A 16,496-nucleotide genomic window follows, 5' to 3' on the forward strand; every position below is an offset into this window, starting at 1 on the left:
TATTTATAATAAGCAGTTTTGATAGTTGAATTTGTTGCAAACAGTTAAACGGTTAAAATAGAAATCAGTTATAATAAATAACAGACTTGTTAATCGATTAAGGCTACCCGTTAATCGATTAACCAGTGCAACAGAATGAAACAAAAAACTATTGTAACAGAAACACTGATTTAATAGAAAAATAGTTGAGTTAATCGATTAAGTCACCACGTTAATCGATTAACTGACATATTAATATACATGGTTCAAAAGGTAAACTTATCATATGTTATGCACAACTTCTATACATGTTCTAGCCATTATATTATGTCTAATATACACATATAACATGTATGATTAATACATGAACATACAATTAACTAGATGATATGTCTCATGGATATGATATGACAATTATGATAGCTTGATAGCATGTAACACCGCGAATTTTACGATTTTGAATTATAAGATTTTATTAATTATATATATTCGAAAATGAATTTCTGGGAAATTTAGGTAAAGAATTAGATGAAACTCTAGTTGAGTTTTAGTCTTGAATTATTCTTGAAATTTTATTTCCGATTTTGTGGTAAATTTTGGTAATTTTCGGAGACAGTCGGTTCTGAACCACTGTCGAGGTCGAAATCCACCCGGTACGGCTTAAAAAGCGTTTTTTTGAGTTCCGTAACTCGGAATCGAATTCCGATCACGCCGTTAGATTCGTAATTTAATTTTGAGTCAATATAGAACCTGAATACACCCATACCTACTTTATAAATATTTTTCACTCAGAATGCCGAAATCCGAAATTCTAATCGGATATTAGGATCGGGCGATTTATAATACCCAATCGAGAATGGGACGATAATACTCGGGAATGGTTATCGCACGTGTCCGCGAGGTGACCATTTCGCATTGGGATGAGAAATTTGACTTCCATAAAGCAAATCTCCCATCACTTTCACCCATATCTCATGAGCTCATCATTAGCCACCCTAGGAGATTTGTCATTATTGCCTAGAGAAAATCTGATTTCCCTCTCTCCTTAAACCCTCACACTCCACACTTCACTCTCTCACTTTTGGCATTTTCAAAGAAGAGGTAAATCTTCTCTTCATTTTTTCTCTCACACTCCACAATTGTACATCACCAATCTCTTTATTAAAAAATTTTTTACCCATTTTCCGCAATGTTTTTGAGAAGTATTTTTCGTGGCGTTACACAGCACACATCCCAGACTACTTAGAATAATGACTCTATTTTATATCCTAGTCTAGATATGACCAAATGAGCACTAGACATGTTGATTGTTGAGTCATCTTCAAGCTTTAATAGAACCTTGTCTTCATCAAAACATAGGCAAAGTATTGCTAGTGCTATCCTTGACACTTTGCACTTTCAATCTCCCCATTTTTTATGACAAACAACACATCAAAATTGTTCAAAACATTTGATGAATTAGCTTGACGATGAGTTTGCATAATTGTTGTTAATGACATAATGGTTGTTTTTCCAAAGTTTCAAAGTTGAAGGGCATTTGCTCCCCCTTAGGCAAGCAATCATATTACGAAAGCTATATATGACAACCTGCAAAATACATGTAACACAACAAGCAACCTTTCTTCCCATTTTGACATTATCAAAAAGATACAAGTATTCAATTCTAGTCAAAAGTTAGAAGAGTTATTATAGTTATGACAGACTGTAATTAATCAATTAATTTTGGGCGAGTAATCAATCAACCAACTATAAGAAGCTTGAACAAATGCACATTTATACAACATTTAATCGATTAACAGCAGGTCTTAATCGATTAAATGGACAACAAACAACAACATAGCAGTTTTAATGGCATGAAAGGCTATGTTTACTCAAATTAAGCATGGAATGATTAAGCAATTGACATATGTGAGTTAGAGCATGTGTGCTTGTATAATATTAAAAATTTTATTTAAGTTAAATGTATTTTATAAAATTATTTATCATTTTATATTAAAGTGTAACTTTTTTAAACATATTTATTGTACTCAATTCAACAAAACTCATATCTAAGTTTAGAGTAAATTACACTGACACCCCTGAGTTTTAGTAAAATTATACAAATCACCCCTCACTTTCTACATCTACACAAACCTCTCATAGTTTTTATACTTTCATTACACTGATCCCCTCTGCATAAGAAATAAGTGTAATCTTTTAAATAAAAAATTTGATAAATGCAATTAAGTTCAATGTATCTTTATTATTTTTTGTTACAAAATGCATCAACAATTCTAAAGAAATATTGTTTAAATCGCTCTTATAATATAGTGTAACGAACCAAAAATAATAAAGAAATATTGACTCATATATTATTTGGACTTGTCTCCACAGTATATCATGTTTTGTTTAACTTAATTGCATTTATCACATTTTTTGTTTAAAATATTACACTTATTTCTTATGCAGGGGTGGTCAGTGTAATGAAAGTATAAAAATTAGGGGATGTTTGTGTAGGTGTAAAAAGTGAAGGGTAGTTTGTGTAATTTCACTAAAACTCAGGAGGTGTTAATGTAATTTACTCCTAATTTTATTATATATTTAGGATAAACTCCCACTTTATCCATTTTTTATGCTTGATGGTCATTTATTTAGAAATACATTACATGTAAATTTAAGATATGTATATATATTATAATTCATAATTTATATTCTAGTATTTATAATAGTTTGTTTACCCTTTATATGTATAGGCCTCTTATATGATAGTATATCTACTGTACTACAAAGTGTGTCACTCTATGTGTCGTTGCTTGTAATTATTTATAAAAAATGCATTTAAGTTAAAAAAGTAATGATTAAATATTTTTCGGACCAATCATAAATAATAGCACATGAAGTGATACACTTTTATGGGACAACAAATATTTACCTTAGATATAGCACATAGGGATTATAAACATATTCATCTTATTGGAACCCACCGAAATAGTTTATAGGTTAGAATAAATATTATGATATTTGTTTTTCAAGTGAACACATATTTATAAATTTATTTTTTACTTAAATATTTTATATATAATAATTTTTTAATTTATAATTATATAGTTTATTAATACTGGCATACCTGTTGATAGGCAGGTAAAATAATAGAGTAAAATTGTTTAGATCTTTATGAGTTTTTATTATTTTTACAATGATTGAGTAAAATTGCTGAAGCTGCATAAATTTTGTCTGCCAATTTTTTCCCAAACCAATATCTGCAAACCAAAAAGAACAAAAAGTCAAAAGTCATACTAAACTATATCAAACAAGGAAAGTAAAAAACTCATGGTAGGAAAAAAGATGCAATTTTGTAAATATATTAAAGGAATAAATAATGGAAAATTAAACTTATTTTATTACCTAACAATTTCTTCCAAAAAGAATAAATCTCATAAAAGAAAGTTAACAATTTTTATTTAGAAAAACAAGAGATATAATAATAATAAAATCTAAATGGAAAGTAAAGAGAAAAGAAAATATGCATTATCTATGTATATAACACGACTTTTTGATAATAGGAGTAAATGACCATGAATTACAAAGGAATAATTAGTTGAGTTAAAAAAGTAATAAATACTATCAATTTCTAGTATCAATTTTTTTCCAAACTGATGTTTTGACCATAAGCTTAATTTTCATAAAACAAGTGAATAATTTGACTATCAATGTGACCATAAGTTTAATTTGACTATCAATGTGCATTATCAAAGGAATGATCATAAGTTTAATCTATGGGCAAAGTTGTTATATAAAAATCATGCAGGGAAGTTACCTAATAGTCTGAGTTATGTTTTCACTTTACATATTAATATAAATTTTATAATGAATTTTAGTGATTAAAAATAATAAATTTAATATGTATATTAATTTATTATTCAAGTAATAATTATTTGATATATTTTATTGATTATTATAAAATATATAAATATATACTTAAACTTAAACCTGTTCGATATTCATGCATATATATGACTGCACGGGCACTTACAAATAAAATGAGTATAAGCACGAGAAAATACTACTTGCACTCCTTTACCTTGTTGTCATCCCTAATTAAACACTTATCAATATAATCATATTAAACTATTTAGATAGAACACTTCTAAAAAATATATTCATAGATGAATTCTATTGACTTGATTACATATTTTCCATGAAAATATGTTTATAACCCTTATATTGGCTTTTAAGTTGGTCTAGATTTTGACATAGGTTAGGCTAAACCCTAAAATTTCATTTATGATAGGGTAATAAGTGAGATTTAGACATTCAGTAATGAATACATGTTGAATCTATTCAAGAAAAAATCCATCTCAACCTAAACTATGTGGATTATGATTTTCATTGGAATATCTAACATTTTAAACATCAGGAATGTAATTTTGAAATCTTTATATTAAAGGAGAGTGTCATGTTTCATAAATTGAGGGGAAAACCACTAAGTTAATGTCATATACTTTGGGTAATTGCATTGTGTGTAGAACATATGTCCAAATTCAAGGATATATTGCATTAATCTCAGCTTAGGAAATGAATAGATAATAAGACATTACACCATATCATGTGCATCGGGAATTGCTTTAAAATTGTTAGGAGAAATAGTGTTGACTAGTGGCTCTTATATAATCTTAGTATAATATACATCGGGAATTAATCTTAGCATAAAATTTATATTGGCAAATAAGTAGATATTTTTCCTTCCTCATCCAAAACCATGTTTTCTGAAAAATAATTTCTCGATCTTCCATGAACTATTTCAAATAACTTCCAAAAACTTGTGTATTGAATTGTACACTCTCAAAATATAATTCCAAATACTGTTATAAAATTAGGTTCGGATTGGATAAATCAAGAACCACACATCTAACTGGTCCGAATATCTCATTTTAACCAGTTTTACATTAAAATCAAATTAGTTCGGTTCGATTTGGTTGATTTAAGCCTAAAATCCGTGACTCGAATGATTAGACCATTCTAGGTCAATAAAAGAACATATTTTTAAAAAATAACCAAAACAATGTCGTTTTAAGATGAAAAAAACTTCTACCTTATTTATAATTATATTTTAACTTATATTGTAGCAAAATTTTAATTATTTAATTAAATTTTAACATAATTACATTTTTTGTTACAACTAAAGTATAATATATATTTATCTGAAGATGTTTTGAATTTGTTTGTGACATTTTATAATAATTAAATATTATTTGTCGATATTTATATTTGAAATATATGATTATTAAATAATATTAACTGATATTATGAATTTTTAATGTAAACCAAGTTAATTAGACTAATTATTAATTTATTGACTTAGTATTCTAACCGAGTTATTAACCGGTACGAGTTTAATAATGGTGATTCCAAAAGGTTAAATGGTTGAGATATTTTATAAAGTGAAGTTTTTTTAAAAGAAAAGAAGGGTGCAAATAGAAATCAAACTATCAAAGGCGCTGGACAAATTTCTCATACATGCAAAAGAGTGGTTTAGACTTTAGACTCAGAGAGATAAATATATATTTTCTATTTTATTAAATTTAATGAACTAACAATGTATATTATTCTCTGATGCATAATAACAAACCCTCATTGTTCTGCACAAAATGACCGATTCTTTATGGAAGTTTCCTATGGGTTTGTAGGCATTTTTAAACATATTCTTATTGATAAACATTTTTAGGAAAAGCCTTTTCCCATTTTCATGTTTTAATCTAATCAAACCATACTAATGAGTATGAATAAAAAATGGATGAATTAAATAAAAAGTTATCTACTAATTCATTTAAATATATTAAATTATATTTTAAATTATTAAATTAATAGATTTAGATGAATATCTAATATATTTGATTTTTTATTGGACCTATAAATATGTCTGAAAAAAATAATTCTTTTTAAAAAACGCAATTTAAAAACAATATATTTTAAAATCACATTTTTTAATTTTTTTTAAAAAGACACTTTCAAAATTAATTTTTACGGAACTTTAAATTTATCATAATCTATTATCTACTATATTAAATAACTCATTTTAACAACTAATGCAAACACACAAAAATCACAATTTAACAAACAAAAAAACAAACCAAAATGGAGTAATGGACACTCATTTCATCTGTCCAGAAGCTATTTGTGGATTTTGACTCAATGAAAATACACTTGTAATAAAAGCATTAAAAAGGATATTGCAATAAATAATTAGATTAAATGAAAATACAATGTAATAAATGCATTAAAAAGGATATTGCAATAAATAATTAAATTAAATGAAAATACAATGTAATAAATGCATTAAAAAGGATATTATATTGCAATAAATATTTATAACAAAGAAGCACTCACTTGAGTAAGTATTAAGTAATATCTTCTACGAAGAAACAATAAACTATGTGATGTTTTGGTCAACAATCACCATCTAGATCTAAAACTAATGAATAAGATAGTAGAAGTTGTTAATTTTACATTTCATTTCAAGGAGAAAAATATTATATAATTATATTTTAAAAGATAAAAGTGTTTTATCATATTAATTTTTATTCTTTATTTTTGATATACTCTCTCCGTATAAATAATCCTATCCGAAAACTAATGTATATATAACACCAAAAACGTGTCTTCTGAGAACAAAATATACAACCATCTTGAAAGAAAATTATTAGAAAGAAAGAAGAACATCTCAAATCCATAACTTCAATCCAAAGTTTGATTCTTTTCTTATTTCCATATCTGAAACCAAAACCAGATCACAAGTATAAGCAAAAGAAAAAAAATGGATCTTGCACCAGAAGAGCTTCAATTCTTAGCACTCCCAGAAATCTTAAGAGAATCAATTTCAATCCCAAAAAGATCTCCAAAAACCTTCTATCTAATCACCCTTACCCTTATTTTCCCTCTATCATTTGCAATCTTGGCACACTCTCTTTTCACACACCCTATTTTGGCACAACTTCAATCCCCTTATGCAGACCCTTCTCAAATCACTCATGAATGGACCCTTCTTCTTGTGTTTCAGTTCTGTTACCTCATTTTTCTCTTTGCATTTTCTCTGTTGTCTACTGCAGCTGTTGTTTTCACTGTGGCATCACTTTATACTTCCAAAGCTGTTTCCTTTTCATCCACGATCTCTGCTATTCCAAGAGTTTTCAAACGTTTGTTCATCACTTTTCTCTATGTGACCCTTTTGATGTTTGCTTACAACTTTGTCTTTGTGATTTCACTCTTCCTTCTTGTTATAGCAGTTGATACTGATAACTCCTTGTTGCTTTTCTTTTCCATTGTTGTGATCCTCCTGTTGTTTCTTGTTGTTCATGTTTACATCACTGCTTTGTGGCACTTGGCTAGTGTGGTGTCTGTGTTGGAGCCTGTTTATGGGTATGCTGCTATGAAGAAGAGCTATGAGTTGTTGAAGGGTAGGGCTAAGTATGCTGCTATTTTGGTGTGTGGTTATTTGGTAATTTGTGGGATTATTGGAGGGGTTTTCAGTAGGGTGGTGGTGCATGGTGGAGATAGTTATGGAGTTTTTGGAAGGATTGTGGTTGGTGGGTTATTGGTTGGTGTGTTGGTCATTGTGAATCTGGTGGGGTTGTTGGTGCAGAGTGTGTTCTACTATGTTTGCAAGAGTTACCATCATCAAGGGATTGATAAGAGTGCTTTACATGATCATCTTGGTGGCTACCTCGGAGAATATGTGCCCCTCAAGAGTAGTATTCAGATGGAAAATTTGGATGTATGATCTAGGGAGTATCTGCCCATAGAGACATGGGTTTGATTTGTAAGTTGAATTTCTTTATTATGTAATGGATGGAATATTGACTAGTGTAAAACAATTGTAGATTGTATGTTGAAGTTTGATGTTTTTGCGGTGTGTATATGTTATATGTTTTCATTTGAATAAGGTGTTAGAGCCAATCCTTGTTTAACATTAGCCTAGTAGTGTTTTTCTCATTACTGTTTTTTATGTTGCGGTTGCATTCAATGAGAGTGATCACCCAAATAGAAGTTTCTCAATTATCATTACTTTGCAATTGAATAGATAAAACAATCTATTTGGCTTTGTAAGTTTATTTTATGATGACTGAGATTGAATCCATGGCTCTAAATTGTGTTTGGAGTTGCTGTTACATAGCATTTACTGCAATTGCAAGAAAATATGGCTGCTGTAGTCACGATTGCAGCTGCGGGACTACCAAAACGATTGAGGTGGCAGCTGTAATTTAAAAACTTGATTGAATTTACATCTTAGACATATTTTTTGAATAGTAGTAACTTATCTGCCAGCCAATTCCTGTACAATGTAGAGCCAAGTTCAGTTGACTGTAGGATTGGTTACAGCAAGGGCCTATTTCCGTCAAGTTTTTTGTTCCATGTCGTATTTTGTAATTTAATTACTTTAGTGACCTCCTTAATGGGAAGAGGCATGCAAGTTGAGTATTCAGAGTTCAGCCCTTGAAGCAAAGATTATTCAATCTTATAATATTTATTGACTTTAGTGAAAGGCATCTCTAACCAGGATCCAGTTGGAATTTGGTTAAAATAATTGATTTTTGGTTTCTGATCTCTCTCTCTTCACTTCTGATAATGTCAATTATCAGTTGTGATAGAAGGCATTGGTCCTGTTTCGAGTTCATCCCTTCAGTATCTTTAACCCTGTTCAATTTTGGGGCAACACTGAAATGAACAAAAAAGCCTGGACAACTTAGTAAGTGTCTTATTCGGTCTGTTTATCACGGCTAGTGAGTGAGAAGTGTCCAATATTCTTCTTCTAGGTGGAACTATTCTTTATTTAAATGATATATAGCTAAGTATACGATTATAGCACACAGTAGTGGTTAATGCTTTTCCAGGGGCCATGGCCCACTTTCGGGACTGGAGTCACGGTTTTGCAGAGAGCCAGAGAGAATTGTCCACTACAAGGACGTTGGCAGAATTTTCGAAAATGCACCCATTTTCTAGATGTTAGCTTCCTTTTAAGGGCTATTTAACCATTTTCCCTTCCCCAGTGGCTATCACTAATTAGGGTGCGAAGAGACCAAATCTCTTGGAATTTTCACCCTAAGTCAGACACTACCCCTTAACACATATTCTATCATATTAAATTTTAATATCTTTCTCTCTAGCCCTTTTGTGTTGTGCGCTGCTACTTCTTTGTTTCTCCATTTTCTTCATATTCATTCTCTATTTTCTGTTATGTTTTGGGATTTTCCAATAAGTAACTTTATACCCATATCTATTGTTGTTTTTGTATTATTACCATTATATATTATGTTTGGGATTCAATATATGTTATTTGGTGTGTTCTGTTAATATTAGATCATTTTGGGGTATAATCTGCTATGGGTATAAGCTATGCGGTGTGATTTGTTATATTGGGGCATAGGGATTTCTATGTGGTGCATTTTGTTTTAGCTTCAGAGTAGCATTATTTATTTCTAAGTGGTGCCTTTTGTCTTATGTACAGCTGCTACACAGTTCTCCTCAAAAAATACTTGTGATCCACTAAATACATGTCTAACTATACCACACACCTTAACACATTCTATTTTATATATATTTAAATACTTTCTTGTTCTGAGTTCTTCTTCTGTGTATGAGAGGCAGTCTTCTCTGTTTGTGTTTTTCTTCACCATTCTCGAAATACTCTACTTGTTTACTTTTAAACATTAGAGGCTTAAATTTTTTTGGGTTATGCTGAATTTGAATGTTAATTTGACAATGAATTTTGATTAATAATTATGAATGTTTTGTAATTTTGTGATTTTTTTTTTTCTGTTTTTGAGCATAGATGTGTATAATATAAATTACTTATGTTGTTTCCTTATATGTCCCAATAGAGGCCATCCTGCTACCCACTATAGCATTTTTAAGGTCGTTGCTCCACTCTGTTATCTAGAATTGACTACTTAGTTCAATAATTCTATGACACCGTTTTAGTGCAAGGGTACATAAAATGCAAAATTATTTTGGTTTTGATACTCTGCTTCTGCAGTTATAATAAGAAACTAGAGCAGAATGATCAGAGTCACTGTATTATTTGCTATCATGAGTGTCCTCTCCTTTGTAACTTGTGGTGAGATCAGCAAGGTATATCTTTCTGTTCACTTCAATGTTAGTTAAGTAATTATTATTACTTAGCCAGCTATTTTTATTCCATAATGAATGGTGGGTTTTATATCTAATTATTGTCGTTGATAACCCAGGTGTAAGGATTGTTTACGAGTTTTGAGCAGTTTGGTCAGGGAAGGCATCGAGGATTGTTGAAACTTTTGGGTTTAGATAGGGAAAAGAAAAGATAAAACATAGAATAACAGCTAACAATAGCAGACCAAATATGATTGATATAATTGATATAATGCACCTATCAATACTAGTAATTAGGTTAAGTAATAGTATATTTAGTATAAGTCCCAAGCCCACTATTCATAAAACTATCGAACTAATATCTTCTATCATTCCCCCCAAGCTTAATTGTACTAAAACTTAATCTTGTTACAACTTACAAGTAGCCAGCCAACCCATACTGAAGTCAATCTCAGCAGAGACCCTAGGAAACTAGTACTCCCCCTGGATTACATTCAGAACCTTGGTGATGTCCTTGTTAATCAGCTCCTTGTTTCTGCTCTGCACATGTCTCAAGCAAGCGAGACTTATTTTAGAGTCGAAACCTTTCTTTTATGTGCATCCCTCAACCCTGAAACTTGTATCCAAAACACTGAGTCCGGTGTCATAGATAGATCAATGGTGACCCAAGTTTATATAAGAAAAAGGAGAGGAAGGAAGTTGGGACAGCAAGAGGCTGAGCTGGAAAATGGTAAGGGCAATGAGGCAATGAGATAGTTGTAGATACAAACATAAAACATGTCGTGTAATGATCTTTCAAATCATCTGTTACTGAAGCCATAAAAAAAAATATCTTTAATTTTTTGGGTACAATCAATGGTATCTTCTTACGTTTTTTTTGGTAATGAATTAATCTCTTTCGGGATGCGTGACTGACATCTGAATAAGTCTCGTTCATAAGAATCAAATTATTGACCTTTTGGTTATCTTGAGGATCTATTGAGACTAGGGGTGTTCGCGGTCCATTTGGATCGGTTTTTAAGCAAAAAATCACCCGATCCAANAATCTCAATTTTTGGAATGGAATTAGGGAGCAATTGGTGTTGTATGCTCCAACACATATGGCTACCTCTATGTAAAGGACAACAAACAATTAAAGGGGTACGTATTTTGTTTTCCATTTTAATTTTATATCTATTGTGTAAATAGAATATTGATCAACGAAGGATGAGGCTATTGAGGCAACACTAATTTTTTGTTTAAGACGTATTATTTGGAAAGTTATATTGCCTAAACTTATCACATTTGCCTTTGTACAAAGTTTGAAGTATATAATGTAACTTTGCGGAGTGGCACATACTCCTATTGCACTGACAATCTGGTAGATATGACTTTTAAGCCAATGGTATATACCATAACACACACAACAAATTTGAGGGAAAATGATAATTTTGAATTATAACTCTTTTAGTTTGGAGATGATATATGTAAAACGTTGAAGGGTATAACACAAAGCCTTAGTGAGTAGCCTCAATATATTTTACACGGTAACCCTAACTTGCATAAATATGATGAAAAATAAAATAGATAAAAAAACAAGTATAGAAAATATTCCATCCATCACAACATGCTAAGCGAACGGAAATGGGGTAAATCAGAAGATAATGTTTGATTTTCATAAAATTACAATTTTAAAATAGTTATTAGCCCAACTTCAACATATGCAATTGTGTTTCTGAAAGAAAAGAAATAAACAATTTTATCATTTCATCAATTCTACCAAACATTATAGCTTCACATAAAGAGCAACATTTTTTGTTCCAAACTAATTTGGAAAAGTACGAAAACGCCCCATAAACATAGATCCAAGTATACTTTATTTCCTAAACTTCACAAAAGTGCCAAAAATACCCTAAACATTGGTTCAGGTGCAATTTGGTCCCTAGTTATGAAAATGTTAAAAAAAATTTGATAGAAAATGACATACCAAAGCCGAACATTGAAGGATACTTTGGTATTTTGATTGTCTTATCAACTATGCTTCCAAATTTCATCTTGTTTTATGGTTTACAATAGGGAAAGCGAGCGTCTCTTCTTGTTTCACAGTGAGTTAAAATTTATTATAACATATCTTCAGTAATCAATTTCAAATGAAAACAAAACGAAGTTGGCTTAGTGATATAATCATCAAATATTGTAAAGTCCGAAAGTTATTGTTCAATATCTTGTAGCAATACTTGTTGGAAAGAACATTCTTGCACCTATGAAAATATTGGATGTAGTAGGACCTTATGTCATCACACCAATTCATTGTTGTTGTATTAGCATTCATGTTTACGTGTGAAGGCATAAGGTAATTTAAATTAAAATAGGCTAATCTAAAAAAAATTAGACATCCATATGACCGTTAACATAAATGGATAGTTCATGGGCAGGAAATGTATAGTTGAGCAATCAGTTTAATAACATTTTTTATAACCACAAACTACATTTTACTCTAACCAAAATTTTATTGTCGAGTTGTCGGTTTAGTGGTGTAAGATCCCAATAGATCTCCGTGCATTTTACTAGGCCAATGGTCAAGGATTAGATTTATCAGAACAACAATTTTTAGAAGGGGCAGTCACAGACCTCGAACGAGATTAATTCTTTACCCAAATAATGAAATTTATGATGCATTTTAAAGCCTTTTAATTTTTAAGGGTTAATTTCCACATAATGATAAGCTTATGGGTTTTTTATTGAACTATTCTCTAATTTATAAAACAAACGCGCTCTATGGGTCCTAAGATTGCCAATTCCCCCATGAAAATATATGAATAATATGTATACATTGATATGATTTATTCTAAATCTTCTTTGAAAATATTTGGAATATACTCTTATAAATAGGAAAGTAAAATTACATAATTTTTTAGATAGAAATACAACCTTATTTTTATATTCTAATATGAATGTTTACAACTATAAACAAATAACATTACTTTCAAGGAGTAAGCGATATTTCTTTTTTAATAAAATAAATATAAAAAAACATTCTGTTTTATATGATTGTTTTGAATAAAAACTATGAGTCCATCTTAACTAGTTTTGAATAAGACAATATGATATATAAATTATGAAGATTATATTATAAAACTCCACGCATGATTGTATAATATACATAGCGGACAAATAGTTCAATTTAAATGAGAAATGAATTAGTTTAATAAGTGTTTAGGTATTTCTCTAGTTCACAGAAAGAAATTTGTAGTTAGTAAATAGATGACTTGAAGTCAGAAAAGACTATGATAAGAGTAGCATGCAAAGCTTTTTCACTTGTAAATGTTGAAGATATATTTTATACAAGTATATATGATCTAATTGAGAGAGTTTTTGAATAAGTTAAGAAACTCAAAATCCCGCAAAGACTAGTTGCGATTGTTCGAAAGTGCATGTATTCACCTCTATTACACCTTGAGTATAACCCAACCTTTTAGTAAGTGTCCAAGAAGTATAGATTAATGTTAATACATTCCATAGGTTCATTATCATGATCTAAATTCACTCAAGCCAAGTAGAATACAAATTCATATTCCTATAATGTTAGCCGAAGTTGCTACTTCTTAGTGTGTCCAAAACTTTTTCATTAAAACATCTTTATGAGTGGATGTAGTTGATTCAAATCATGTAAACAACCTATTCGTTTGTGAGAATAAGGTTGCGTAAATCTATCTTCAACAAACCCACTAGATTATAGTCCCATAAACCTGACCCTCACTTTTTCCTTTATTCGTTATGGTACAAGCCACTCTTTGCAGAAAATATTGATCTTATGTAAATCATGGAAGAAAGAATTTGTTCCTATTTTAAGAAAATACACTATAATATACTAATTTGAGGTCCCCGACGGCTGAATCCTTATAATAAATAAAAAACATTATCTTACCAAACAAAAGAAACAAACGAACTTACAAAAATCCATAAATTATGACAGCCATGTTAAATTTCATCTTAATATTTCCTAATTTAAATGATAGCCTAGATTTTGACTATGTGAAGCTCTTTTCAGTTTTGGCATATGTGCACATTCGTATGGTTAAAAACTATAAATCCTTGAATTTGTTATTTTATATCCAAACAATATCAACACATAGTTTAATTTTAGCTTAACTGAAGAAAATGGTTGAACCAAATTAAGTGCTTTTCAAAACGTCTCGCAAAATTTAGGCATTTGTCTCGTAGATATGTATTATAAATTGAAACATCATACACATGTACCCAATTCAAGAAATAAATTCAAAAACTAGAAACATGGCCTCAAAATCCATAAGCTCCATTATTCATGTATCTCTTCTGGTAGCTCTCCTTGCAACTAACATTGTTTTAGCAGATGACAATGTTCCTATTCCAGCTGACAAGTCCCAATTGAACAGTTGGTACCATAATAATGTGAAACCCTTATCTCAAAGAAAGAACACCCTAGACCCAGCACTTGTTGCTGCAGAAAGTGCAACTACAGTTATCAAGGTCATGCAAGATGGTAGTGGGAATTTCAAGACTATCAATGAAGCCATTAAGAGTATTCCTAAAGGGAATACTAAATGTGTGATTGTGTACATTGGAGGTGGAACTTATAATGAGAAAATAAGGATTGAGAGGGAAAAACCTTTTATCACGTTGTATGGTGCTCCAGGGAAGATGCCAATCTTGACCTATGGGGGCACTGCTCTCAAATATGGCACTCTTGATAGTGCTACACTAAGTGTTGAATCAGATTACTTTGTGGCTTCAAATATCATAATCTCGGTTTGTACACTATGATCTAGCTTAAAAAAAATTACTTCAAGTAAAAAGACATATACTTCTTATTTGGATTATTGTAATTTTATGTCATTATTGATTTTTGCATTGTGAGTTTGATGTTATAGAATTCTGCACCAAGACCTGATGGAAAGAGGAAAGGAGCCCAAGCTGTTGCATTGAGAGCTTCTGGTGACAAAGCAACATTCTATAAAGTTACACTACTAGGATTCCAAGACACATTGTGTGATGATGGAGATTGGCATATTTACAAAGATTGCTTGATTCAAGGCACTGTTGATTTTGTTTTTGGAAATGGAAAGACATTGTTTTTGGTAAATATGATTGTCTTACCTACAATATTTTTATGTTTTCATATGTAAAGTGTAGGAATCAGTGTTCTAAATTGCTATGCGGTTACGTTGTGTTTACTGTAATTGTTGAGACTCCCAAGATCACAATATTGTGGTCGCGTGCATTTTAAAGCACTGGGTCGAATAAATTTGTTATACACTAAATTAAAAGAGGAACGTGGTTGATGCAAGTATTGAGATTAGATCTTGTGATGCAGAACACCGAGTTAAGAGTTCTTGGAGATGAAGGCATGTCAGTAATAACAGCACATGCAAGAGATAAGAAGACAGATGATACTGGCTACTCATTTGTCCATTGTGACGTAACTGGGACTGGGAATGGGACTCTCCTTGGAAGAGCATGGATGTCTAAATCAAAAGTTGTCTTTGCTTATTCCTATTTAGGCGCTGTTGTGAATAAGGCAGCATGGAGTAACAACTTTCACCCAGAATATGATCGGTAATTCTCTATCTCCACACTTAAACATGCTTCGAACTATGCATTTTATAGGTTTTCAAACTGAAAATTAGCTCCATGAGTGATAAGTGAACGTGCATGGCTAAGTATTTGTGTTTTATCGCAATTCGGAAAATATGGCTTTGATTGCGATGCCATTGCGGAGACTCCCAAACCCGCAATGTTGCGACCACAATTCCAGTTGCAGAGTGCAATTTAAAACACGAGTAAATAGAATGCTATATAATATTACTAATCGATTAAATTCATCCTTAACTAGATTCTCTCCATATTAGCTCATTTCATTCAATCTTTTCTACTACACATAACATAAATCAAACTACGAGAATAACATGACTATTATGTGACATTTCCAACAGAAATCTATATTTTGGAGAGTACAAGAATAAGGGACTTGGTGCAGATCTAAAAGGGCGTTACAAGTACACAAAACAACTTAGTGCTCTAGAGGCGAAACCTTTTATTACGCTTGGATACATTCAAGGTTCAAAATGGCTACTTCCTCCACCAAATCCTAGAGTGTAATAAATTACCACATTTTTTGAAAATGAGAAATGATAAAAGCTTACGTTTCTACATTTGTAAAACCAATCAAATAAGTAAAAAAAACACTATGTAAATTCTTTCTTCTAGTAAATTGCATGTTTTATTGCCTCTCTTTTGTTGTTAACTTATTCTCGATTCGGTGTTTTTTCGCAAAGATTATCCTTTGCTCGACAATTTTAATAATCGATATGTTATATTATTAGAGGAAAATTCACGTTAGGTGGATATCATATAATCTCAATTTTTGGAATGGAATTAGGGAGCAATTGGTGTTGTAT

At 30.8% G+C, this 16,496-nt stretch overlaps 2 protein-coding genes across 2 annotated transcripts; both read left to right on the top strand.

Moving 5' to 3' along the window:
* LOC109362841 lies at positions 6,619-7,947 on the top strand. The gene has a single exon (XM_019608886.1). It carries the CDS (start codon positions 6,773-6,775, stop codon positions 7,733-7,735), a length of 963 nt encoding a protein of 320 aa, XP_019464431.1. The 5' UTR covers positions 6,619-6,772; the 3' UTR covers positions 7,736-7,947.
* Positions 14,353-16,197, top strand: LOC109362081 (putative pectinesterase 63). The gene is made up of 4 exons (XM_019607650.1): positions 14,353-14,847; positions 14,970-15,176; positions 15,413-15,654; positions 16,032-16,197. The coding sequence occupies exons 1-4, from the start codon at positions 14,353-14,355 to the stop codon at positions 16,195-16,197; spliced, it is 1,110 nt and encodes a 369-aa protein (XP_019463195.1).

The sequence above is a fragment of the Lupinus angustifolius genome, chromosome LG12, assembly GCF_001865875.1.
Source record: "Lupinus angustifolius cultivar Tanjil chromosome LG12, LupAngTanjil_v1.0, whole genome shotgun sequence".
In the NCBI taxonomy this organism is placed as follows: Eukaryota; Viridiplantae; Streptophyta; class Magnoliopsida; order Fabales; family Fabaceae; genus Lupinus; species Lupinus angustifolius.

Bases quoted from the DNA above. Each gene is read 5' to 3' on its own strand.
- LOC109362841 (XM_019608886.1), top strand. From the start codon at position 6,773: ATGGATCTTGCACCAGAAGAGCTTCAATTCTTAGCACTCCCAGAAATC.
- LOC109362081 (XM_019607650.1), top strand. From the start codon at position 14,353: ATGGCCTCAAAATCCATAAGCTCCATTATTCATGTATCTCTTCTGGTA. The intron at 14,848-14,969 runs GTTTGTACACTA...TTGATGTTATAG, and splicing joins CTTCAAATATCATAATCTCG to AATTCTGCACCAAGACCTGA. The intron at 15,655-16,031 runs GTAATTCTCTAT...CATTTCCAACAG, and splicing joins TTTCACCCAGAATATGATCG to AAATCTATATTTTGGAGAGT.